We start from the raw sequence: 26,756 nt of genomic DNA, 5'->3' as shown, positions 1-26,756 counted from the left end.
CAGAGAGGACAAGGATAGCCCAAGTTGTTATCAACGCTCCGTTCAGAAGCCTGCATCACTGATGGTATGGGGTTGCATGAGTGCTTGTGGCATGGGCAGCTTGCATGTCTGGAAAGGCACCATTAATGCAGAGAACTATGTTCAGGTTCTAGAACAACATATGCTCCCATCTAGACGTCATCTCTTTCAGGGAAGACCCTGCATTTTTCAACACGATAATGCCAGACCACATTCTGCAGCAATCACAACATCATGGCTACATAGGAGAAGGATCCAGGTACTGAAATGGCCAGCCTGCAGTCCAGATCTTTCACCTATAGAGAACATTTGGCGCATCATAAAGAGGAAGGTGCGACAAAGAAGGCCCAAGACGATTGAACAGTTAGAGGTCTGTATTAGACATGAATGGGAGAGCATTCCTATTTCTAAACTTGAGAAACTGGTCTCCTCTGTCCCCAGACGTCTGTTGAGTGTTGTAAGAAGAAGGGGGGATGCCACACAGTGGTAAAAATGGACTTGTCCCAACTTTTTTGGGATTTGTTGACGCCATGAAATTTGGAAACAACAGATTTTTCCCTTAAAACGATACATTCTCTCAGTTTAAACTTTTGATCTGTGATTTGTGTTCTATTCTGAATAAAATATTAGATGTTGGCACTTCCACATCATTGCATTCAGTTTTTATTCACAGTCTGTTTAGTGTCCCAACTTTTTTGGAATCCGGTTTGTAATTAGGTATAAAATGTGCTAATAGGCATGATGTCAATTCCTGTAAAATGTTTGTCTTTATTGTCTTTTCCCCATTTCTTTTAAAACAACTCCATACCATACCATACCAATTTATTTATAGAGCACTTAAAACAGCAACAAGGCCAACCAAAGTGCTGTACAAAAGAAAACAAACATGCACAGCGGACAGGAAAACATAAAATAGAAAAACAGATACAAATAGCAGCAGAAGCTAACTAAAATGGCCAACAGAGTAGAGTACAGACCGGACCAAAACAAATCGCACCGTGTTAAAGGCAAGAGAATAGAAGTGGGTCTTCAAGCGAGACTTAAAGACTGAGAGTGTGGGAGCCTGCCGGACACTCAGTGGCAACTCATTCCACAGTCGTGGACCTGCAACAGAGAAAGCCCCGTCACCTCTGAGCTTAAGACGGGTTTCTGGAACTGAGAGAAGCATCTGGTCTACTGACCTCAGAGAGCACGGTGGGACATATGGCTGCAGAAGATCAATGAGATAGGATGGGGCGGAACTGTTCAGTGATTTAAAAACATACATGAGAATTTTGAATTGGATCCGAAGGTAAATGGGTAGCCAGTGCAGGGAGGCCAAAACTGGCGTGATGTGCTCTCTATAGCCTGTACCAGTTAAAAATCGGGCTGCAGCATTTTGGACCAGTTGTAGACGAGCAATGGAGGACTGACTGATTCCAAACAGAAGTGAATTGCAGTAATCAAGCCTAGATGTTATGAAGGCGTGGATCACTGTCTCAAGGTTCTTTTTGGAGAGTATAGGCTTCAGCTTAGACAGCCGTCTCAGCTGAAAAAAACAGGATTTGACCATCATGTTTACGTGACTGTTGAGTTTTAAGGACGGGTCCATTATCACCCCCAGATTAGTGACCTTTTGTTTCTCTAGCGGGGCTAGAGAGAAAAGGTCAATGTCACGGTTCATGAGTGAGCCACTGGGATGGAACAGCATGACTTCAGACTTCTTCTCATTGAAGCTTAAGAAGTTTAAAGCCATCCAGTCCCGGATGTCAGCCAGGCAGTCAAGAAGAGGCTGAATAGAGTGTGTGCCTCTGTGCCTCAGGGGGAAGTAAATTTGGCAATCATTGGCGTAGAAATGAAAGGGTATGTTGTGTTTGCGGAAGATAGCACCTAGTGGCAGCAGGTATAAAGAAAAGAGAAGGGGACTGAGGATGGACCCCTGCGGTACCCCCCATTGGAGCGCTGTCGATGCCGAACTAAAATCTTTGATATTGACACAGAAGGTTCTGTCAGAGAGGTAGGACCCAAACCATTTAAGGGCTGACCCTGTGATGCCCACCCACTGCTCCAGTCTAGAAATGAGGATCTTGTGGTTGATGGTGTCAAAAGCAGATGTAAGGTCCAATAGGACAAGCAGCACAGAATCACCTGCGTCTGTGGATATGAAAATGTCGTTAAAAACCTTCAGTAGAGCAGTTTCAGTGCTATGGAGAGACTAACTCAAGCTAATAGCTTCAATACCTGCAGGCTTAGTGCAATTATTTTGATGTTATTTAAATTTTTAAATGACCTTTTAAAACTGAAACCATTGTTTTTATATATCTATCATACTGAATAGTAAACCCCAACTTTTTCAATAATGGAGTTGTAAATACTTTGCGCATGTGAACAGAATACAGCACGTTACAACACTATTGTTTTTAAAATAAGGGTCTTGCATTAAGCTTGCCAATTACATTAAATATACACACAAAGGGCCAAGCTCCATAATGTTTCACAACAAAAATACACAAAAACGATCTCAGCTGTGTTCCAGCATGATTGCTGTACACTGATCTAAACTCCGAAGTGGGAGTGCCATGACAGCTCCTTCACACTTTACCTCCTGTTGACAGTACACACACATCTGAAAGAAGGAATTGTTCAAGTGTCACCACACATTGCACGCTGACTCTAGTAAACCTGATCTCTGAGATTTGTGTTTCTTGAACTTGTTCTCCAGAGGCTTCAGACCTTTCAACCCATCACTCGCCATCCCCAAATGAGTCACATGGGCTAAAATGTCATACTTTGACAATCATTTGAGGTTGTTTTGCAGAACAGCTGCTCTTGATTGGGCTTATAAGGTGGTCTCTGCCGTGCATCTTGTATCTAAGCAGCACCTTCCCACAAAGTGTAACTCTACACTTCGCTCACCCGCGTGAAACAATACTTGCACAATACCAGTGGAGTTTGATTGTTGGCGACAAGTTATATAATGCTGGGAATTACAGACTAGCATGCAAATGCTAAATCCTTCTCTCTTTCTTCTGAGAAGTGGATGAGACGGACTGTATCTGCAGGCTTCACTCTGGCTCCCCAGCTTTGTGCCAGAGACGCTCTCCTTTCTCCCCCTGACTTGGGTGATAATCCTGACACGCACTGTCTGCATTTTTCACTGTACGTGTTTAAGCGCATTTGCAGTGCATTTATCTCTCCAATGTAAACCAATTTAGCTATAAGGGCCTTGGGCCAAGCAAAGGCGATGGAGGGAAGAAAGGAAAACCCAAACCTTGCAGATGTGCAGAGGAGGCAGGACGTGAGAGTTGGTGAGGACGTAGAGGAGGGGATTGGTGAACAAGAGGATGCGGGGAAAAAAAAAAAAAAAAAGGAAAGCCAGGAGAAAAGAGTGTACCTGGTCTGAAGGGTAAGCTTTTGAAACTTGGGATAGGGGGCCTTCAAAGCCGATAGAGCGTGGATCACTGAATTGTTGAGTCACAGAATCTGTGAAAATCATACGGAGCTCCTGTTAATCCTGTCATAGTCAAACCAGTATAGGCTGTGGGAATCCCAGCCCCATCTGAAGAAATTTGGAGGCTGCTGTATTGACAGCGGCTGTTTGATACCGCCTGTACACCTGTATCAGCTCTCTGTTAATCTGCCTCCCCCTCCGTCTTCTACACCGCAGCATGTTGACTCTGCTGCTTGATAATGGTCGATGAAATGGACCAGAGGCGTAAAAGCTGCCAATCTTGCGGCTTCTTGATGTTGCCTAGCTCTGGTGAACTTGTCACTTTGAGCATCTGTACGGCAGGAGCCCCGCTGCGTCTAACATTACTAGCCGCAGTTCTGCGGAGCCATAAAGACCATTGGGCTCTTTGGTCCCTGAAATGGGACATTAAGACAGAATCATCCTAGTTTAGTTGTGGCGATATCAAGGTGTTTTGTTTGCTTGCACACAAGCGGGGTCTGAATGTGTCGGGATGGCTTTTAAAGTACCTGATCTTATAGCCTAAGGTTCCTGTAAATGAGGTGTTTGCTGCTCTTATCAATGAGACGTTACATGAGAACACTTTGACCTCCTGGGACTGCTGGATGTTTGATTACAACAGGCACAGCTTCGCCGGGAGCTCGCAACAAATAACTTCTCAAACTTTGTCAATAATGCAACATTTGATTTATTAAAAATAAGGTGCTTGCTATGTATAGAAGGGAGTAAACAACTTGTTCAGCATCATCCATAGCATCGTTAAGACTAAAATCTAATGGAAGTAAAAAAAAAAAGAGCTGAATACATATACATACGTATATACATATATATGATATATTTTTAGGCAGTATAAAGGTTTACTTATGCAGAGTGATGGTTTTCAGTAGGACTGTCAAAAGCACTTCCATTTTTCCACATCATAAAAGCACAAGTTAAAATCTGATTTGTTTTCGCTCTATCAAGATTTTTTCACCCAACTTCGCCACCCTCCCTTTTTGAATTTTTTATCTACAAACAATTTAAATGTTTAATATCCACTTAGTCAATGTGTTCATCCTGTCCAAGGTCGCAGGAAGTGGTTGTCTTTGTCTGGCAGTGGGTGTGTGAGCAGCAGGATACAACATGGACATGTCACCAGTTCAGTAAAAGCTTTCGTCTTTTGTTGTAATCATAACTTGTAAGTACAGAATACACACATGCTGTATACATTTGTAAAGTACCTTTTCCCAACCAATAATTTCTTAAAAAGTCCTGGAGGAGGTGAGCCTGTGATTGAGAGGTCACCAGTTCTAATCCGCTGACGGTCACAACTAAATTTGGATGAGAAAAGTGAAGAACCTGCCTCCACCCTCATTTGCCCCACTCAAAGCAAGGCCCTAACCCTTCACATCTGCTCCCCCAGGTGCCCTACATGGTAGCCCTCTGCTCCACACAGTGGTCTGTGGTTGCATCAGGCGTAACAACTATTGGCAAATATCCATGCAAGTTCATTTTCTGTGGTGACCACTGAAGAAGGGAGCAGCCGAAAGAACAAAACATATGTTGTCAAACACTATAAAGTTGTCATGATACATAAACAGGTATTCATATTATTGTAAATAAAATAATAAAATAAACAAGACCACATATTCAACTGTAATGGCAAATTACCTTTTATGTTTCGCTCAATAAATTAAAAAAATTGATATGAAAGGAGCAGAATGAATGATATAAAAAAACGTAAATAGAGCATGCATTCAAAAACTTTGTAAGTAAGCAGCACTTTTTGACACCATTGTAGAAAAACAAACCTCTTATCTCTTATTCATTGTAAGAGTTGTGTATTAGCACAGCACAGAAACGTCACCAGCTTCTCTGGACGTCGGCTCTTTAAACCATTCTGAGCAGATCACAGGTGAGAACATGTTTGCAGAACACTTCAAGTTGTAAAAGGAAACTGAGGCACAGTCTGAGCAGTCACACAACCTCAAATGATTTAAATTTCATGAAACAACAAGAGGACTTTAAACTATTGATCAAATAAAATCAGAAATGAAGAGAAACGTGAAAACGCTGCTTTAAACGTGCATGCTTGTTGCTTAAATGTTACATATAGTTGCTAAAAGAAAATAAAAAGGTAGTTTTCTCCAATAATCCTCAGTGATCCCAATTTTTAAATAATTTACAAAATTATTTGCAAACTGTTGAGCTGTTCCCTTTTTGTTTTTTACATCTGTCATTTGTTCCACATTGCTGGAAAACAAGGTTGTAGTTTTCTGCACACAGAAATACAAAAAACAAACAAAAAAAATTTATCAAGTCAAGATTCTGTTTGTCAAGGATAAAGGGTATTAAAATAAAGGCAATGAAGGTCAAATCTGAGGGTTTTTATATATAATAGTAATAATAGTATATATCTATATCTATATATATATAAATAAAATTTACATCAACATTAGATTTGATGGAAATTATTTATTTTGCAGTGAAATGAATCAAACTTAGAAAAACCACTGTGTCTTTGCAGGAGCTAAAATTTCTCATCACAAAGCAGACGCATACATACAATTACTTTTTCAAAGCTGTTGTATAAAGAATATAAAACTTTAAAAGAAGTTTCTCTGCAATAATTCACAATCTGAAAAAAATATTTGAAGTATATTTGAGCTTTCTGATCATAATTAAACATTTTACATCATTGCACTTAGTAAATAATAATAATGTCAATTTGCAAATAAAAGCATCACCAAAAGTGCTGCTGTATAAAAAGGGACTCTGAAACGAGTGTCGTTAATTCAGTCAGATCCTGAGGGATTTATGAACAATGTCAAGTTCTCTGTGCAGACCTGGGTCTCTCAAGGCTTAACGCTCTCTGACTGAGGCACAGCGAGAGCCACACTGCCTCCCCGTGTGCTGCAGATAAAGCTGAGACCGACCGCTCTATTCCAGCTCTCTTCACCGAACGCCCCCTCCGTCGTCCGCTGCACGGCCATCTCCATTTAGAGATGGAAAGTGAAAAACAGCAAAGGAAAGCGCTGACGTCGTCTCTAATGGTTTCCCATTCGAGGAGTTTTCAAATGTATGTAAATTTATGTAAACCCAAGAGAAACACATATTTACAACAGCACAGGGTAATCACAATATGGTGACATGGTGCGCTGGCCTTGTAGATGGAGGCGCCATGTGTCATTAGTCGCCTTGATCTCTTTTTTGTTTTCTGCAGCGGCATCAGGAGAAAAAATGATTCTGAATGACGGATAAACACGATCTGCGCTCGTCTGTTGTGCAGGGACGAGGTTTGTGTCCTCACAGCAGCTGGGTGCCTCAAAACATGAAACTAGTTTGTTAAAGGCAACTACCACAACGCACCAGAGGTGATCATACAGATGTTGAGAGGAATGAGACTCTGATCTATATTATTCCAGATGTCACATTTTGATCCAAAAGAAAATATAGATACATATATATCCAAGAACGGAAAAACGATGCCAGCTGTTTCTCTGTAAGAAATTTACCTTTTTTTTTATTTGCGTCACCATTTTACAGAAAGGATTTAACTTTTGATAATAAGAAAATTATTGTTTTTAAAAAATATTTTTCATTTATCCTAACTTTAAAACACATTCTGTATTTGAAAGTGATGTTTAACTGTGAGCCATAATTGATTTCTGAAAATTCAGAACAAAAATAATCTAAAATGTATATATATATATAAATATAAACAAGCTTTTTAGTTTATTTTAGCAATTAACATTGTTTCGAACCTTATACATTTGAAAAGCCAAAGAAAATCAACACTTTTTTTCCCCACATTTTTATTATTAATATGTTAAAGTTTCTGTAGTTTATGTCAAAACATTACAAATAAGTAAATACTACCTTCATGTAAAAGCTTTAATAACTGCAACTACATTCCTGATTGTGTAAAGTAGTTAACGCCTCTAGCAATTAATTAGTTCGACTCACAGTATTACAAAAGAGCACTCTCTTTACAAACAGGCTGCATTGACATTTTAGCTGTGGTACTTCAGCTAACTTCAGCTGCTGTGGCCGAACACGTTCTACTTCCTGTTCTGTTTGACGAGTTCTTCCACCTCCTTCATGAAGCGCAGACACATCTCATCCTGCCACGGCAGAGCCACACACTGCACGGCCACGGGCAGACCCTCGGCTCCGGTCACAGCCTGGACACACACACATTTGTCTTTCTATCTTTACAGGGACTTCACATTGACTTCCATTCATTTTTCATTAATTTCTATAGTCTAACCCTGACCTTTACCCTAAACCTAACCATTATCAGTACATAACCCTAAACATAACCCATCCTCAATTCACACTATAGTCCTAAACCTAACCCCAACCCAACAACGGCACTGCTCCTTCTGGGGCCCAGGCTTTGGGCCCCAGAAGGAGCAACTGATCCTCACAGGTAAAAAAAAAAAAAAAAAAACACCACAAACACACACCTCAGTCACTCTACAGTCTTTGTCTCCACCTCCTGACGAAATAAGGAACTGCTGTTTTATGATAAAGTTGCCAGATTTGGGTAATTTGGTTTATCGCACAATAACAGGAGACCATGTCAGAGAGGATGAAAGAGCTACAAACAAATTCATCAACCTACAGAACTCTCTCGTCTTAGTTGGAATAGAATAATCTGAAATTGTCATTTCAGTCAGTCTAGTTTAATGTTGCACAGAATCTCTAAGTTATTTAGTATCAAGCAAATACCCATCTAATGAATGAGTTAATACATATAGATAACAGCAGAGGTTTATTAAAAATAAATAAATCTCAAATTGCTTGATCTACCATGAAGTGTCTAAAACTGTTTGTTTCACACAAGATAAAACGTTTAAAGTCTGTCCCTCCCTGCTCTCGGATAGATGGATGGATGGATGGATGGATGGATAGATGGATAGATGGAGGAATAGATGGATGGATGGATGGATGGATAGATGGAGGAATAGATGGATGGATGGATAGATGGAGGAATAGATGGATGGATGGATGGATGGATAGATGGATGGATGGATGGATGGATAGATGGATGGATAGATGGAGGAATAGATGGAGGAATAGATGGATGGATGGATGGATGGATAGATGGATGGATAGATGGATGGATAGACAGACAGACAGACAGACAGACAGACAGACAGACAGACAGACAGACAGATAGATAGATAGATAGATGGAGACAGACAAGACAGGTATATTTAAAACATCTGTACGACCTGTTTGAAGAACTTGTCCGAGGTGTCCTGATAAATTCCCCTGTAGTGTTTAAGTTCCTCCTCATCATCTGCTGTCACCGTGGAAACAGGAACCACGCCGCAAGGAAAATTTAGTAGATTGTAAAGCATCGTGTAACTGAGAACAGCTAAAAGGAGAAAAAATATATATTAAATATATTCGTATTTGTCTGTAATGCTGTTGTTAAAAAAACTTTAATGCATCAGGCAAATTTTATTATTTATGTGAAAGGAGCATAAAACTAAATTCTATATTTGTGGCGAGTTAACTCACTAAATCTTTTCATAATCTTAGAAAGTTTTAATATCAGTGAGCCCAAAGAGCAACACAAGAAGAACTACTGGTTTTGTTTTAACAGTATTTTTACAATTTTAATGAATTATTTTACAATGTTTTGACTCAACTTTGCTATTTATTAAACATAAGTAGGCTCTTTAAAGGTAGATAAGATTATAAAATGGTGTATAAATTGTAGTTCACATGGCTGCTCAGCAAGCCGTACTTGAAATTCTGCTACAGTATGAGAAGTTGAAGGCGGGTCCAATCACAGGGCACAGCAGAACATCCATGTTGCTTTCCCTCCAGAGTGTTACAGTCTCAATAATGTAGTCCTAAAGACAAGAGAATTACCTTTCTTTTTTAATTTTTTTTTATTTATTCATTTCATTAAAAACAAAACTATATACAATAGAAAACAAAATATATATATACAACCTTTCTTCTTCATGCATTCAGAAAACTGCAAGTCTCAGCAGGACACAGTACCTCCACAGCAGCATGCTGCTTCCACAGATCTTGAGCAGAACTAAAATAAAATAAATAAATCATGAAAGGTATCAGCGGCGTTTTGTCAGCAGATGTACTTTAACGAGAAACAAAACAGTCAAACTATAAATATTCAGCCGCAAAGAGTTCTGTCTCACCTCAGGCCACACAGAGAATTGAAGACGGCAGGTAAACGGGGAGACTGCAAAACAAAAATCAACATCAAATACTTAAAGGAACAATTTGGATATTTTGAAGCAGGGGTTTTGTAGAAAGGTGGATAAATTAATGTCTTACCTGTTGAAGATAGCCCTTTGAACAGTCTCAGTTTATTAACCAGGCTGATGAGTTCACGGCCTGGCAGAACCTTCAGCTTGTCAGTCTGGTCAGAATTAAACTACAGTAGTCCCTCGTTTGTCGCGGGGGTTACGTTCCAACCCCCCCCCCCCCCCCGCAATAAGTAAACAACAGCGAAGTAGGAACGCTATATTTATTTTAGTATTTACATATATTTTCAAGGCTTTAGGAACCCTTCCCACACTCTTACAATGTTCTAAACTCTTAAACTGACGTCATTTTAACAACATACATATGCTGTATGTATTGCACAATTAGCTAGTGCAAAGTGTTATATGGGTACTACCCAGCCCTGGTCCAGTTCTGGTCCAGCTCTGATCAGCTCTCTGCAGCCATTGAGCACCAAGACGCTTTTCAAGCAAGCCGGACCTTCGGAGAGCCAGCACAAAACCACGCAATGGTCCAGATCAAGTCCAAATAATCCAGAGGGATCCGGGTAAAACAAGTCCTCCAGAGAAAACACCGGATCTCCAAGCAACGCATCCCCGCTCGAGAGACCTCATGGGCCGGCAAGCAGTGCTCAGATTGACCGATGAGGCTGGAAGTATGGTTCTGGTCCAATTCCTGACTGGTTCCATATGGCTCTCTGCATCCACTGAACGCCAAAGTCACTAGGAATAAGGACCGAACTTTGTCAGATCGAATCAAAACTTTCCCTCCATTTCAGCAGAAAGCAGTGGCCGGAAGCACTGTTGGCTTCTGGGTAATGTAGTCCTTTTGACTGGCATTACAGTACAGGCTTATGGAAAGAAAACTACAAAATGGCGGTGCCTGTCCGAAGTTTTTTTTTTTTTTTTTTTTTTACTTTTTACTGTATCCCGTACTGTCCCAATCACACAAGTAATATTAAAGTTGAAAATCGTTTGTCATGTACAATCTTATTTTTTTGGTCGAGTACAATCTTATTTGGAAAACCACCAAAGAGCGAGTCCGCAAAAGTCAAACTGCAAAGTAGCGAGGGACTACTGTCAGAGGCTGTGCAAAGAGCTATCTACAACAAGTAAGATATTAACTATTCACAAGTTTTCCATTTCAAACTATCTGAACTATTGATTGACTGAGCTATACTTAGAAAATCACAAAGTTAATCAATCTAACAAATTATTGCTGAGGTCATTTTAAATTTAGGAGAAAATGAATTAGATGATCTCTAATCTGTATTTATTCACAACTCAAACTCACAAAGGGCTTGAGGATGAACCCCAGGGTTCTCTTTAACCACTTTGGCAGACCGTACATCCCAACCTGAAACTTGAGGCAAGGGTCCACAGGCCCCCCCTTTCTGAAACACAAACAAGAAAACTTCACCAACACTGCGCTAGTGTCAGAGCGCAATCACGTCGCAGTTTAATGTTTACGAGCTGCTCCATGCAGGACTGACTTCAAGTTTCAAGATTTACCATTAACTGTCTACCAAACAAATGCAGCTGCCAGATTGCATGGAGTAAAGTCATAAAGCTGGAAAAAAACCTTTGTCCAGTAATGATAACGCACGAGTGAATGAACAACCTGACTGCGGAAGAGGATTAGGGTCACAGTAAAAAAAAGAACAAAAACTAATGCTCTAAGATCAAAGTTCATGCTCAATAATCCAAGTTAAAAAAAATCTAACAAAGTTCAGTCAGGTCCTCTGGACAGTTTCTTTTTTGTTGAGACGTTTTGTCCTTCATCCAAAGGACTTCATCAGTCCGAGGAGCTACAAAAAAAACTCAGTCCCACAAGCAGCACACTCGCATAGTGGATCAACCAGTTTGCTGGTGATGAGATGGGCTATGGGGCCCACCCTGTGGCCACTTTGGCTATGTCTGCCTCGGAGGAGTCGACGAGGGAGAGGGTGGGCCCCAGAAACCATCTCATCACCAGCAAACTGGTAGGTCCACTATGCGAGTGTGCTGCTTGTGGTACTGAGTTTGTTTGTGGCTCCTCGGACTGAAGAAGTCTTTTGGATGAAGGACGAAACGTCTCCACAAAAAAAGAAACCGTCCAGAGGACCTGACTGAACGTTGTTGAATTCTCTTAAGAATTCTGAGAACAACATTTATCACCATAGTCCTAATCCTCTTCTGTATCTTCTTGCTTTGACATGGACTGATTTACGGTCCACCACATGAGAGTTACAGTATTTGAGCACCTCAGAGGGAGAGCAAACTACTTTGACATTTTGTGCGACATTATAGCCACAGCTTTCATTTCAGATATATCAAGAACAACTCACAGTTTTTGCATCATGTTCGTGCAGCCGTCTGCGAATACAGCCTGCACTACGAGCTCACACATAACTTGCTCCAACCTCGGAGGTTGGTAAGGCACCAGCTGGAAGGACAGACGTCACATATTTTACACAGATGTGATTGATAAATTTGTGAACATCGTGTGTGGGCCGTGGCCTTACGGTGTGCCCCGCTCGCTCTAACAGAGCTTTGACCTCTCTGACGGCGCGGGCCATGCTCGGAGAGGGCTGCGAGTAGCCATCGCATTCCAGATAACCAATTCTTAGAGGTTTGGAGCTTTGGTATATCTACACAAAAAAGGAGAAAAATATATTAAACGAAAACATTGAGTAAGATGTTGTATAAACATTTGATTTTTGGATAAGTATTAAATATTAAGGGCTTTTATTTAATCTCCAGACTCAATCAATCCAGTCCAAATTAAACTCTTTATCCAAACTTAGAGCTTTCTACGATTGGTAAGAGATAAAATATGTAACAAATTAAAATAGATCTGAAACATCCTTGTACTGTTTTAACTCTTCTTTATCATGACAAGAAATTATTTGTTTTAATTAAAAACTCATAATCGATAAAGATGATTTCTGCCTATTCCTGTAAACAGATGAAACTCATGCTTTGTTAAAAAAAACAAAAAACAACCTCCTTTGGCACTTTGTTTGTATGGTTCAAACCAGTGGTTTCCAACCCTGGTCCTTGAGGAACACCATGCTGCATGTTTTAGTTGTTTCTCTGCTCCAACACCTGATTCAGTGATTGAATTACTTCCTGCAGAAGCCTGTTGATCACCCATTAATTAAAATTATGTGTGTCGGAGCAGAGAAACAACTAAAACACGCTGGTGTTCCTCAAGGACCAGGGTTGGGAACCCCTGGTTCTTATTCAAGCAAACTTGGACATTATTTACAAAGCCTAAAAATCTAAACTCACACATAAAACATGTTTCTGGCACAAACTGATGCGAAGCTGACGTTAGATTTTACAATGATTACAGAGAAAACATTCCTAATCCAAAACATCTGACTTTGTTGTTGGGAGAAATTTAGACCAATTTTAAAGCTTTACTTTAAAATAAGAAGCTCGTTTAAAACTATGTAGGTTGCTGAGCATTAGATGAAAAGGCCGACACTACAAATAGTGTATAACATAAACGCTATAAAGACTTGAAGCCTGCAGAGGAGCTTTTCTTTGATTTGTGCATAACGTGCACACAAAAATGTACAAAAAGGTCGTTATCATTTTAGGACGCACAGATGCCCTAAAAACATCTGGAAGTTACAGAAAACAGGCTCTAAATTTTATTTGTAAGTCCAAATCGAAATCTTTTCAACTGGAATGAGCCTCAAGTTTTACCAAGTTAAGTTTGGTGTTTGTGCAGACAGAAGTAAGCTAAAAATATTTTTATTACGAGGAAAATATTCTGAAAAGTTGCATTTTTAAATCACGAGATGACGATTTTATACTTAGATCAATGTGCACACAATATATGTGAACTGCAAAAAGATTACTGCCGTGTTCAAGCAGATGGTTTTGATCAAGGAAACAGAAATCTTGTGTGAGTGCTTATGAAGCATTCACACTAAATGAATCCATTTTTCTCCCGTACATTTTTCGACGGGCAGCACGGTGGCACAACTGGTAGAGCTGCTGCCTCTCAGCTAGCAGGTCCCTGGTTCAAATCCCGGTCCAGTTGCCTTTCTGGGTGGAGTTTGCATGTTCTCTCTGTGCATGCATGGGTTTTCTCCGGGTACTCCGGTTTCCTCCCACAGACCAAAAACATGCATGTTATGATGATTGGTAACTCTAAATTGTCTCTAGGTGTGAGTGAGAGAGTGAATGGTTGTTTGTCTCGTTTGTCTCTATGTGTCCCTGTGATGGACTGAAGACCTGTTCAGGGTGCCCCCCGCCCCCCGCACAGTGATTGCTGGACATGGGCACCGGTGACCCAAAATGGAAGAAGTGGGTAAAATAATGGATGGATGAATGAAAGGTCATTCCACAAATTTTCTGCTATTTCAGCTACTATTTAGCTGTTTTTATGCTTATTTTAGCCTTTTTAGCTAATTCTACATTTGTTGTACTCGTTTCAACTTATTTCAGACTAATTCAGCTAAAAAAAAGTGCTCTCTCAACTTCCTTCTGGTAATTTAAGCTTTTTTCTGATTTTTAGCTACTTTCAGTTGTTTTTTGATAATTGCAGCTTTTTTCAGATCATTTTCACTTTTTGTGCTCATTTCTGCTTCTTTCAGCCCAATTAGGCTAACATGTTCTTTCTGCTTTCTTATGCTAATTTAAGCTTCTTTCTACCTGTTCAACTGCCTTTATACCATTTCAGCTGTTTTCAGATAAAAAAAATTTGTGGTAATTTCTGCTACTTTCAGCCCAATTAACTTATTTCTAATCATTTCAGCTTGTTAGGCTCCTTTCAGCTTTTTTCTGCTAGTTTCAGCCTTTTCTGCTATTTCAGGTACTATTTAGCTTTTTGTGCTAATTTTAGCTTTTTCAGTCAATTCCACATTTTTGGAGCTCATTTCAGCTCCTTCCACTTCCTTCTGGTAGTTTAAGCTTCTTTCTTTATTTTGAGCTACTTTTGAGCTATTTTTTGTGCCAATTCCTGCTTATTTAAACCTAATTCAACAAATGTACGTTCTTTCCATTTCTTCTGCTTAGGCTTGTTCGTCCATTTCAGCTACATGTCAGCATGTTTTAGCTATTTTCAGCGGTTTCTCAGCAACTTCTTCAGCAATAAGCATCCACACTGCACTTTCACAGAAAATGCAATTTCTCTATTTATACAGTGATTACAAAAGGAAGAAAATGTTTAATTTGATCTGTGCTCCTTACAATGCGTTTACCCAACGGAGGGGTCTTGTAAATAAAAAGCAAAACAGTGTGATAAGGCGTTAATGTTCCACCAGGGGACATACCTGAACATTAAAAGGTAATGGTGGCACAGTGGGGTCCAAGGAAAACATATGATCACAGAGAAGAGCCTGCATGGACAGAGCAAGGCTGTCCACATCCCTCGCCATGGGCCCAGAAGATGACAACACTAATAGAACAAGAAACACGGCAAAGTGAATCACATGTGAGGTTTTTAATGTACATGGGCCACCGTCAACACTTACCAGACTTCTGTCCTCGATAAATTGGAACAAGCCCCTGTGAGCTGACCATGACACAAAGGAAAGGTTAACTTGACTGAGAGTGCGATTATAATCCTCAACATTGAAGCTGACGCACCTGAGCCGACCTGAAGTTGGCTTAAAGCCACAAATCCCACAGAACGAGGCGGGAATACGGACACTCCCCCCTATATCAGTGCCTATGCCAAGGATGGAACCCCCTCCTCCGATGAGAGCCCCCTCTCCACCAGATGAACCTCCAGAGGTCTTCTGGGGATTATGGGGATTAAGAGTCTGCCCATAGATGGGGTTACTGCAGTCATAACTGTGGGTGATGCAAGGAAAGACAAACACAGATAAGGAACGAGCAAGCAGGATGAATGCAGACATGTTGTCAGCTTGTGAGACGACAAACGCCACAGTTCAACATTACTTTAACAGGGCTTGAGGCAGGTTGGTCTTCACAAAAGGAATAGCTCCTTGTTTCTTCAGAACTTCAACAATCACACTGTTTTTGTGAGCGGGCTGCTCCAGATTAATGATCACACCACAAGAACAGTCTTGACCCTTGATTGTACAGAGGGACCAGTTAAATGAGGCAGAGAAGAGGACAGAGACGATAACAGCACATCAAAGTGGTAAAACTTGAACAATCCACATCTGGAGAGCTTGCATGTTCATTTAATTATCAGATACAGATACCTTAATTGCTATATTCTCTTTGATGCTAACTGGAACTCCGTAGAGGAGGCCATTCTTGTTGGAGCCCACTGTTTTCAGCTGATCAAAACTCTCAAGGAGGATTTCTGTGCAGCAGTTCAGGTTCTTGTGCACAGCCAGAGTCTGAAGAGGAAATATAGAACAGACACACATTTACACATTTTGCCTAAAAAGGCAGCGGCTGTGAAGAATTTATCATGTAATTCTTAAAAAATACCTACAATATGTACATGAAATTATTTCATGCTAAAGAAATAAAAAGGGATAAAGTTATCAAAGGTTTTTCAAGAATCTGCATTTGAACTCAGGAATTACAGTGACTAATGTGCAGTAGAAATCAAACTAATAATACTATCAAAAACACTGAATCATTGAAGTGATTACTGGTTTTAGCAGCTGCTTTGCAGCATTGGTATGTGATGAGAGAGTTGTGTGCCTCTCTGCAGACTATACCTTTTCCATGTATGTGTAAAACACATCGTCGGCGCTCAGAGAACCGTCCTGCAGCTGCTTTGTCAACTCGGACAGCGACAGAGACAAGATGTGATCAGAGTCAGTCGACGGATGCTGGAAGACCACAAAAACAAAAATAAATGTGCTGCAATAAATTAATACTTCAAAAACATTTTAATCTACCAGTTATAGACATGAACCAGCATTCACAGAATGGACGTAAATAAGTCTTTAGCTTCAGTCATTAGGAACAGATTCTGGCAGCTACACAGTGAATTAAAGGGCTGCTAAGAAATAATTGTCACATATTTTCTTTGATGCTATTCAAAATGTTAAATTTACTGATTTTGAGTGAATGAAAGCATTTAATGATTGTAGGCCAGTAACATGCTGTTCCATCAACAACCATGTTCAGGACATTATGTAAACAGAGGACAAAAAAAGAAAAGGTGCCTTAGTGGTTGGTATTGTTGCCCCATAGTAGGAAGGCCCTGGGTACTAGCCCAGGGTTGGGCATGGGGTCCATCTGTGCAGAGTTCACCACAATCCCACATCCTTCAAACCTCCATTTAAAGAAAGATGTGTAATCTCAATAGGATTTCCCTGGTTAAATTAAGCTTCGTAGTAAATTATGTGTCTTCTGCTGTGGCCAACATTTTATCAGGAGGAGTGGATCCCAGGGACTAATCTTCTTTCCATGGACTTGATGGACGTACAGCGCTGTCAAAAAAAGAGCAGCAGAAATGATCAAGGACTCACTCCATCCAGCTCACTCTCCTATCAGACACAAAAAGTGTTCATATAACCCATACACAGTAGTATGGGTAGCATCCTCACCCATTACACCTCCCTCACCCTGGCAACTGTTCTCACCTTCCTGAAGACCACCACCATCATCCCATTTCCCAAGCGCTCTGCAGTGACTGGTCTGAATGACTACCAGCCAGTAGCCCTCACCCCGATAGTCACTAAATGCTTTGAAAAACTGGTCATGACCCACATCAAAACAACCATCAACATCAACGAGGACCCTCATCAGTACGCTTACTGCAAGACTCGATCAACAGAAGATGCCATCTCCTCTATGGTCCACACTGCTCTCACCCACCTGGAGCAGAAGGACTCCTACGTCTGTATGCTCTTTGTGGATTTCACATCCACCTTCAACACCACGATCCCCCAAACCCTGAAGGCCAAACTATTCACACTAGGACTAAGCCCCTCCATTTGCAACTGGGTCCTGGATTTCTTAACCAATAGATTGCAGTCTGTGAGGATCCACAACTTCTCCTCTTCCACCATAACCCTCAGCACTGGCTCCCCTCAGGGCTGTGTGTTGAGCCCCCTCTTGTTCACTCTGCTCACATATGACTGCACACCTACCCAACCAGGCTGTCATATTGTAAAGTTTGCAGATGATACAGAGGTGGTGGGATTTATCACAAATAATGATGAGTCCAGCTGCAGGCAAGAAGTGGAACACCTGGAGAGCTGGTGCAGGAAGAACAACCTTCAGTGTGAAAAAGATGGAGATGACTGTGGATTTCAGATGGAGCAAACACCCCTACGCCCCCCCGAACATGGGAGGAAATGGAGGTGGTCTCCAATTACAAATACTTGGGTGTACACCTAAACAACAACCTCAGTTGGGGCAACACCACCACCAGCCTGATCAAGAAAGTTCATCAGAGACTCTACTTCTTCAGGCAGCTGAGACGAACTGGTCTGGGAAGCTCAGTCCTCACCTCCTTCTACAGGTGTGCAGTGGAGAGCCTCCTGTGCTCCAGCATCAATGTGCGGCATGGAGGCTGCACAGCTGCAGAAAGAAAAGCTTTGCAGAGAGTGGTGAAGGCTGCACAGAAGACTGTTGGAGTCAGTCTCCTCACCATCACAGACATTTACACCTCTAGATGCAGGAAGAGGGCCACCTGCATCATGAAGGACCCCACTCACCCAGCACACACACTTTTTGCCCCTGCTCCCCTCAGGCAGGAGGTTACAGAGCATTTAGTGTAGAACCACTAGACTGAGGAACAGCTTCCATCTTGAGGCTGTTAGACTCATGAATATCTAACCAGAATAATCACTAAGAAAAAAAATTGCTGTAATGCCACTTTGATTGGTGATATGTGACTTATCTATGCTGATGATTATCCATGCTGCTGATCTCATGCTGCTGATTATCTCATGCTGCTGTATTTATTCATACCCATCTGCTCACCACAGACTCATGTTAGGGTTGATGTTGTTAAATTGAATTTTTTTTACATTATCTGTATTTATTTAGCATGTATCAAATTCAAGTTCAAGTCAACTTTATTGTCGTTTCCATCACATGTGGTATATGAGGTGGAACAAAATTATGTACTCAGGGTCCCGGTTACACCCAAAAATTGCAAAATATAAAGTATAAAAAGAAACTGTAAATAAGAATGTAAGATATACACTAAACAAACGCCAAACTCCATATCTCAGATCTTTTAGCATACCATTTGGCGTTCGTTTAGCATATATCTTAGATCCTTATATACCGTTTCTTTTTGCACATTATATTTTGCTATTTTTGGGTGTAACCGGGACCCTGAGTACATAATTCCTCCTCTATCACATGGGATGTGAATGACAATAAAATTGACTTGAACTTGATAGTGCAAGGTTTTTTAATGTTTTTTTTTCCCTGCGACAGTCAGACTGAAGGCAAAACAAAACTACTGATACAGTGCAATAAACCTGCACTACCTTAACTTCACTTGTCATGTGACATGGTTTACTCTCTGTACTGTGCAGCTACAAAACACTTTGTTATTATTTTCATTTTAATTATTTAGTGTTGTTTCAGTGGTTTTGACTATGACAGAGAGAGCTCTGCACAAGATTTCCAATGTGTCAAAGGGCAAATGTTCATTCAACCTTTATTTAAACAGGTTAGTCTCATTCAAGGCCGGATTAACCATATGGGCAACTGGGCAACTGCCCAGGGGCCCACAATCTCTAAGGGGCGCAGAGCAGTGAGGGCAGAAGCAAAGCATCTGGTCATCACCTGGAGCCCTGCGCTGCAGAGAGAGACGGCTGCGCTGCCGCTGCATTTGGGACGCCCCATCTCCTCCCAGCGCCGCTGCTACAACTCTCGTTTTTTTTTTTTTTACCAAAAAACGGTGCAACATGTCAATCAATCCAGTAGGCGTGTCAGCAACTGACCAATCGACAACCTCATTTTGTCCCGAAGGTAAACGCCCCTTACCTGCTGACAAGCCCGTCAGGTTTTTTTTCCTAGAATTTTATTAACAACACAAAACAGAACAATGCAACAATATACAAATACAAACTCGTGAAGGGTGTCATAACTACATTTCACAAAATAATGAAAGAGAAAAAAAATAAACATAAAAATTTAATGGGGGTGGGTAGATGAAGCTTTTGTCCTTGGGTACACATGTCCCAGGAGATATTTGATAGTCAGCCCGTCTCCGAGGCCGTCAGGAGTCTGATTCAGATAAGCTTGATTTTTGTTTTTCTTCAGGCAGACAGATTTTTTTCTTCAGCCTTGAGTCCATCTGGGCGTTCTGGTTCCGAAAATGCCTAATTGTGGGATTCCATTCCACTGATCCATGCTATGAGTCTCCTTCAAGGTCGAACCCACCACACTGACGAGTCCCAGAAGCCGCAGGTGGTCTGCGATTCTCAATCGCCTCCACCTTACGGTTAAGCTCGTAGACCAGAGGATTTAAAGTTCCCACAGCGAGGACCAGACCTTCACACTGACTCAGAAGCTTTTCCATGGCCGAAACTGCTCCCAATGTCTTTGTCAAAAGTCGATAAAACAGAGCCCCGCTGATGCCAAAAAGCAGAGTCCCTGCTAACATAAGTCCAAATATGTAAACGTCTTCAACATCCTCCTGAGACGGGACTGTGATGTACATAAATTGCCACACTCCCCACGAATCCATGACGTACCCCACAGCGTGAGTCTCAGCTGGACACGCCGGTTCCACAGGACCTTGTCGTTTTTAAAATGGCATCAGCATGAAAATAAGGAATGTTAAGTTTGAGATTAATCCAGTTTCTGATGTCTGACCAAATACTTCGTATTGACATGAAAAAATTAAACTAAAAAATGCTCGATGGATTTATCTTGATTTACAAAAGGCACACAAATCAACCTCAAATTTAAATCTTATTTCAAGAAACATGGCTACAGGATATATCTTATTTATTATTTTTAAATGATTCTCCTTCACTTTAGGAGATTTAGGCCATTTGACAAATTTAGAATGAGCAGAAGTCATTCTGTTTTTATGATTTATAATGGGAGGTTTCTTGAAGGAATCTTTGTCTCAAACATTCATTAATAATCTTGTTGCATTTGAAGTCAACTAAGTTACAGTCATTTCAATTTAATGTGGGCATCAAATTGTCACCTTTGAATATATAATATTTTCAATTCATTGAATCAGCTGTTGGTCAGGCTACTTCTTGTTGTACCATTAACTCTAAAATAGTAATTGAATCAAGTTTACTTATGTAGGTAAAACTAGATGTTTAACAACTATTAAAATACACCAGAATGCAGGAAATGGCATCTACTTTTTTCAAAATTTTCTGGGGAAGGACCCCTAGACCCCCCCCCCCCCCCCATTACAAATGCTTCTGACAACAGTGGCCAACACGTTGCTAAACAAGTATATGTGATGCCGTATGGTGTTCAAAGTGCGTTCAACTTAACTCAGTCTTTATGATTTGCGTCAACAAGAGGACAAAACATTTATAGTTCTATGATCATATGGATTTTTAAACATCAAAATACACTTGATAGAATTTTAAGCATATTTACTGTATATTATGGTCATTTATTCTGTATTTTGACAGATTATGGTGATTCTGGGGTCCTGAAGATGGGGCCCTTGAAGATTATTGCCCAGGGTACAGTGAAGTGTTAATCTGGCCCTGAGGACTCATTTACAAGAGATCTGTTTTAGACAGACAACGTAAAGTACAGACAAGAATAATTCAACAACAAGAAAGCAATTAAAATTAAAAAAAGTTATAAACACGGTCAAAGCAAGATGTCATATAAAACAAGGTAAAATACTAAAAACAAGAACACATTTGCTTTGATGTTTCTATTGACCGCTCTATTGACAAAGCACTTTGTACCTTTGTATCAGCACTGAGTGAAATGGGTATAAAGCTCGGACTTGACTGAGTGTTGACATGTTGTCCCAGAAACTATAAGTGTGTTTTAATCAAAAGAGAAATGGTGTCCCCTCCTGGGATCGAACCCTCACCGTCTGCCTGAAGAGGAGCACCTGCTGCTCCGCTCGCTGCAGGCTCTCCGTCCTTCGGCTCCTGGCTCTTTGGACCTTAACCTTCGCTGCTCGACGGCTGCTGACCGACCGAACCAGCACCAGCAGAACCCCCAAGCCGCAGGCCGCTGTCGTCAGCAGAGCCGCTGTCCGCTTGTCCATCTTGACATCTTGAAGGAACCCTCCCATCGTGTCTGTGCCTTCACTTAGCAGTTAGCTAACGAAGCTAACGCACTCTTTTGTCAGAATAACTGCACGGCTCATCCTGACTTGACTTTAAAGTGGATAAAAGGGCGTGTTCATCCACCTGGACACGTCTCGCTGCTCCTTCACCTCTGAGGATGTTCAGTTTAGTCGCAGAGCAGGCAGCAGCCGCTGTGAGAGATTGGAGCCGCTCCCGTATGAAGCGATGGAGAAGGGGTTCTCTGCAGACCAAAAGTGGGCGTTTCTGGCGAATAGGCGTTTATGGGCGGCGAACACTGATTGGCTAACAATATTTAATAGGCGTTTGTCGGCGGCGAACACTGATTGGCTGTGGGTAACCCTCAAAGTCACGAGTCATTGATGAGGTAACGTTTCTTTGCGATGTTTGACAAAGAAATATGGTTTATTGTACTTATAAAGTATGTTATGTTTTCACTTTTGCATTTTATTGAAGTACGTTTATTGTAGGTCACGATAGTTTCGACCGTTCTCTCGTTGTTGTCGTAACGCACTGAGGTAAAGTGAGCCTCCTCTCGGCTCCTTTTCAAAATAAAAGCTGAAAATAAAAGTTCTTAATACTTGAAAAATAAATATTTAAAAGCTGTGTATAACTGAAAAATATGAAAAACAAATAAATAAAAGTTGTTATTAGCTGAAAAATAAATAAATAAAAGCTGTTAATTATATCTATGTCTTTCTGCCATGTCAGGGACCACTCTCACTTCAGACTGACTCTAGAAGACCCCAAGATGTTGCCCAACAATGTTGCCCAACATCTGATGTTGACTTTCATTACTCAATAATGAGTAATAACTTATTCAATAAAAAGTCTGTAATTTGTCAATAATAGTCAATAATTCATTCAAGAATAGATTATGGGTGTTTGGTATGGCTCAGTGGCTAAAATGGGTTGGATGTTAGAGAAATTACTTAATTTTCAATTACCTGAATGCACAAATTCCTTCATTTATAGTTAAACTTTAGGAAATCAACTTTTTTTTTCTTGTGAAAAAAATATCAAAATTAACTTTAAAATCCAATCCAGGATTAAGTAACAACTAGCAACACCCTAACTGTGCTATGTTCTGTGTTTCCAACAGATGCTACGATGACTTCTAAAAATGGATGTCCCAATAAACACAATAAAAAAATTCAATGATGCATCAAATGTTGTCTGAGTATGTTTTAAGGTAATAACAAATGTGAAATCTGGAAAACAAAGAGAATTCCTGAATCTGTCTTGTGTGCTTTGATGTGTACATAAGTTTATTGGAGGTCCTGAAACAACTTTTCTGAGAACGCAAAGATTTTTATTTTACCTTTGGCCAAGATGTCAGTTTGAAATCAGGCTGCTTACTGCAAAACCAAGAGCTTTTTATAAGACAGTCTTCATTTGTATTGTTTTGTTGACTAAGTTAAATGTAATTTCTAAAATATGGATAAATCTGATCTCATCATGCAGCATGAGCAACTGGGTATAGGTGTGAGGGCCAAAAGTCTGGTTATGTACTGACTCCTAAATGTGCTTGTTTTCTACTGAAACATGGAGTAGGGTTGACCTTTAAAATGTGAGACAGCTGAGGAAGTTAACCAGTAAACAGAATACCTGCTCCAGGTGCAGAAATCTTACAGAAACTGACAATCACTCATCTGTAGTGACTGCAGGTTGAACAAGACAATGTGAAGTTAAAGGAAACCTCCTTTGTCCCAAGGCCAGTTTAAGTATCATTAATATTTTTCTTTCTTTATGAATCGATTGTAACTTTGTTCACATTTTTCAACAACCAAAATGGAATTTGTTTTTTAATGTTATGGCTAGGTATTAAAAAAAACCTAACATTTAGCTCTCCCCACTACCCAGTTATGTTGCTCTTATTTTGAAATGTAACCGGAAGTTCTGTGTTAAGAGAGTCGAAAAAAGAAGTTATGGAGACGCCGCGGCAGTATACTGGAGCAATGTCGAACCGAGACGCCGCCAGTGTTGAACCTGAGACGCCGCTAATGTCGAACCGGTTAACACCATAGACATAATATGCCTGTGGTTAACACAATCTGCCAATAACACCTTGTTTTTAGACATAATGTGTCAGTGGTTTCGGCATTTTATCGTTCAGCCTTTTTTTCTATCGTCTAATCAGATGTGGCCGGCCAGACACGCCTATTTTGCTATCGTCCAATCAAATATGGCCGGCCAGACACGCTTATTTTTCTATCGTCCAATCAGATGCGGCCGGCCAGACACGCCTATTTTCATATAGTCCAATCAGATATGATCGCCCAGATACGCCCATTTTCCTATAGTCCAATCAGATATGACCGCCCAGATACGCCTTCAGAATTTGGCTGCAGAGATACCTACTTGAAGCGATGACGTGTGCAGGAGGGATATGTGCACGCGAGGGGGCGCGAGAGAGCCGCTTCCTGCGGGCGGAGGATCAAACCTCAGCGCCGCTCGGACTGTCTTTATTTTTTATTAAACATATTCAACATTTGTACAAAACCATGTGGCATGTGATCAAGAGAGAAAAATACATGAGTTTGCACATATTTAAGGCACAAAAAAAATAGTGTGCCTCTTTTATGACAGTCTGTTGTTGTGTCATCACTCTTTCTCTCTTGTAAAAGAGATTCAATGGGATTAACCTGTATACATAAAGGTTGACTGAATGAATGAATGAACACATAATAATAATAGTATAAGATGGATGTAATAATATGTCAGAAGTAAAAACAATTAAACAAAGTCTAAATGAAAAATATATAAGTAATAATGATAAACTAAATAAAGACATAGGTGCACTAGTTCTCATCAAATATTATTTGCAGAAGTTAGAGAAGGTGGGCCTGTGCTCGGAAGGTCGCCGGTTCAACTCCCCCAACATACATCGTTAGTGCTCGGATAGCGGCTTGCTATAAGGCCACCGGAGCACTAACGAACAGTCGCTAGGCTGATGGTCCTCCTTTACCATGTGAACAGCTAGGTATTATTTATAAGACTGAGTTTATTGCAGCTCCTCAGACTGACAAAGGCTTTTGGATTAAAGACAAAACGTTTCAACAAAGTTTTTACATTTTATTTGTTTGAATCTGTCCAGAGGCCCTGACTTAACTTTGTTAGAGTTTATCCAAAAAGTTTACTCCATACATTTGAAGTGCAGGTTTGGATGACTGAGTAATTGAATTCAGTTCATCAATTGTGTTCAGTTATTACTGAATTATGATTTTGAACAAGACGTTTGGCTGCAGGCAGGATAGAGTTCAGTTTAAATTATATACTAAACAAAATTCTTCATAGGACAGTCAACCTCCATGGTTATTTAGAAAATGTCTTATGGAGCAAATGCCTTTATCCATCCAGTGATCCAAGTACAAAGAATTATTTCTATGTAGCACATATCTGTTATTTCAGATAAGAGGTGGGGATTCAGGAGGAATCAGATAGGTTTGGTGCGGCGTAAAATTATGTGAGTACCTAAGTTTCCAACGTAACAACGCCTGTCTGTGAAAAGAAGATAGATTAACACGGAGTCTGTCGACACAAAAGTCATGAGAACAAAGTCTATGCTTCCATTTTGTTCTAAACCAACCTTTGGGAAGGTAATACCAGATAATCTTACATTCATTAAAAAAGGCTTCAACCAGTTTAACTTTAAGACCATATTTAAACATTTAAAGTCAATGGCTTGCAAGTCACCTTATTTTTTATGTAGTGGACTCGATTTTTCCAGATGAAATTAAAGTTGAACTGATTTATAGCTTTAATGTATTTGATGGGTATGGCCATAGAGTATGCAGGACATGTAGCACATCGAGCCAGCAACTCCATTTTGGTCAAAAAGGTTCTTTCGATCAGTGTCAGATCTCTTTGAAGCCATCTACCTGAGATTTGAAGTTCTGCATTTTATTCTCCAAGTTAACAATGTCAATGAGTTTAGCATCTTTGGATATATGGATTCCAGGATGTTTCACTGAGGAGTTAATGTCATAAGTTTCTGTGAGATTAAAGTTGTGAATCGCCATCAGCTCACATTTCTGTAAGTTTAAAGTTAATCCTGATGCTTTGGAAAATGATTAACTCAAGCACTTTGGGGGTTTGGTCTAGACTCTTCAACAAGATTGTGGTGTTGTCAGCTAGTTGACTGATTATGGTTTGGTCATCAAAAACGTTCAGTTTATAACACTCTCACGACACATGACACATGCATATTTAGGATCTGGAGTGGGCACATGATCGCACTTAGGTGGTGGGATGTACTACCATTTCCACCTCCCCAGACCTGTGCCCACTCTCATATGTAGCATGTAGACATTTAGGGTTCTGGGCGGAGATGAGGGGTGAACGGGCACCGCCTGCTCTCCGGGCAAGAGGTGGGTCTGTGCCGGTCGCCACCTCATCCCCCCATTTTAAACGCACTGTATAACAACATGCATCAACACCATATTCGAGTGGGAGGAGGAGGAAGTAGGTCTGTTCATAATTTATTTATGCATATATAGATTTTTTTTTTTTTTCCACAAACACCTCCTTTCTCCGTGTGACACTAGGGGTCTGGGATGGGGGGGGAGGGGGGCACATTGTTGGGGTCTGGGCTGTGGGTGGGCTTTGGGCCTTGGGGGCGGTCAGTGATGGGGCCGGTGCTTCGGTTCCTCCTGGGCTGTTCCGATTCTTTTAATCTAGGTTCCTGGTTGCGATGGCCGGCACTTTGACCGGGGTGGCTGCCGGCTTTAGGCGGGGGGTCGGCTATGGTAGTGTACGTGTGGTCATTGGTGGTGTAGGGCGGCGGTTGGGGGCGTGGCTTCGCCTCATCAGGGCACTGGCTGGTCTTCCTGTGTGGCATTTGCGGTGGGGGTGCTGTGTGTGTGGGGGGGTGCATAGATGGCGTGCTGGGGCGTC

At 40.8% G+C, this 26,756-nt stretch overlaps 1 protein-coding gene across 1 annotated transcript; it reads right to left on the bottom strand.

Annotated features, from left to right (window-relative positions):
- Positions 1-7,254: 7,254 nt before the first annotated feature.
- LOC119407911 (vitamin D3 hydroxylase-associated protein) lies at positions 7,255-22,079 on the bottom strand. The gene is made up of 15 exons (XM_037674740.1): positions 21,641-22,079; positions 16,356-16,469; positions 15,885-16,025; positions 15,616-15,749; positions 15,301-15,507; positions 15,186-15,226; positions 14,985-15,109; positions 12,219-12,344; positions 12,042-12,139; positions 11,009-11,108; positions 9,628-9,671; positions 9,470-9,509; positions 9,207-9,315; positions 8,686-8,831; positions 7,255-7,629 (listed from the first exon to the last, which is right to left on the bottom strand). The coding sequence occupies exons 1-15, from the start codon at positions 21,845-21,847 to the stop codon at positions 7,507-7,509; spliced, it is 1,755 nt and encodes a 584-aa protein (XP_037530668.1). The 5' UTR covers positions 21,848-22,079; the 3' UTR covers positions 7,255-7,506.
- Positions 22,080-26,756: the final 4,677 nt, after the last annotated feature.

The sequence above is a fragment of the Nematolebias whitei genome, chromosome 3 (genome assembly GCF_014905685.2).
Source record: "Nematolebias whitei isolate Nwh7 chromosome 3, NemWhi1, whole genome shotgun sequence".
Lineage (NCBI taxonomy): Eukaryota > Metazoa > Chordata > Actinopteri > Cyprinodontiformes > Rivulidae > Nematolebias > Nematolebias whitei.
Note: the sequence above shows the minus strand (reverse complement) of the source record. Positions and strands in the feature narration are given on the sequence as shown.

What these genes read in the sequence shown, in the direction of transcription:
- LOC119407911 (XM_037674740.1), bottom strand. Translation starts at nt 21,847, where the DNA reads ATGGGAGGGTTCCTTCAAGATGTCAAGATGGACAAGCGGACAGCGGCT. An exon ending in TGCTCCTCTTCAGGCAGACG is followed by an intron (nt 16,470 to 21,640) that starts GTGAGGGTTCGA and finishes GTGGTCTTCCAG; the next exon opens with CATCCGTCGACTGACTCTGA. An exon ending in AAGAGAATATAGCAATTAAG is followed by an intron (nt 15,750 to 15,884) that starts GTATCTGTATCT and finishes TGTACAATCAAG; the next exon opens with GGTCAAGACTGTTCTTGTGG.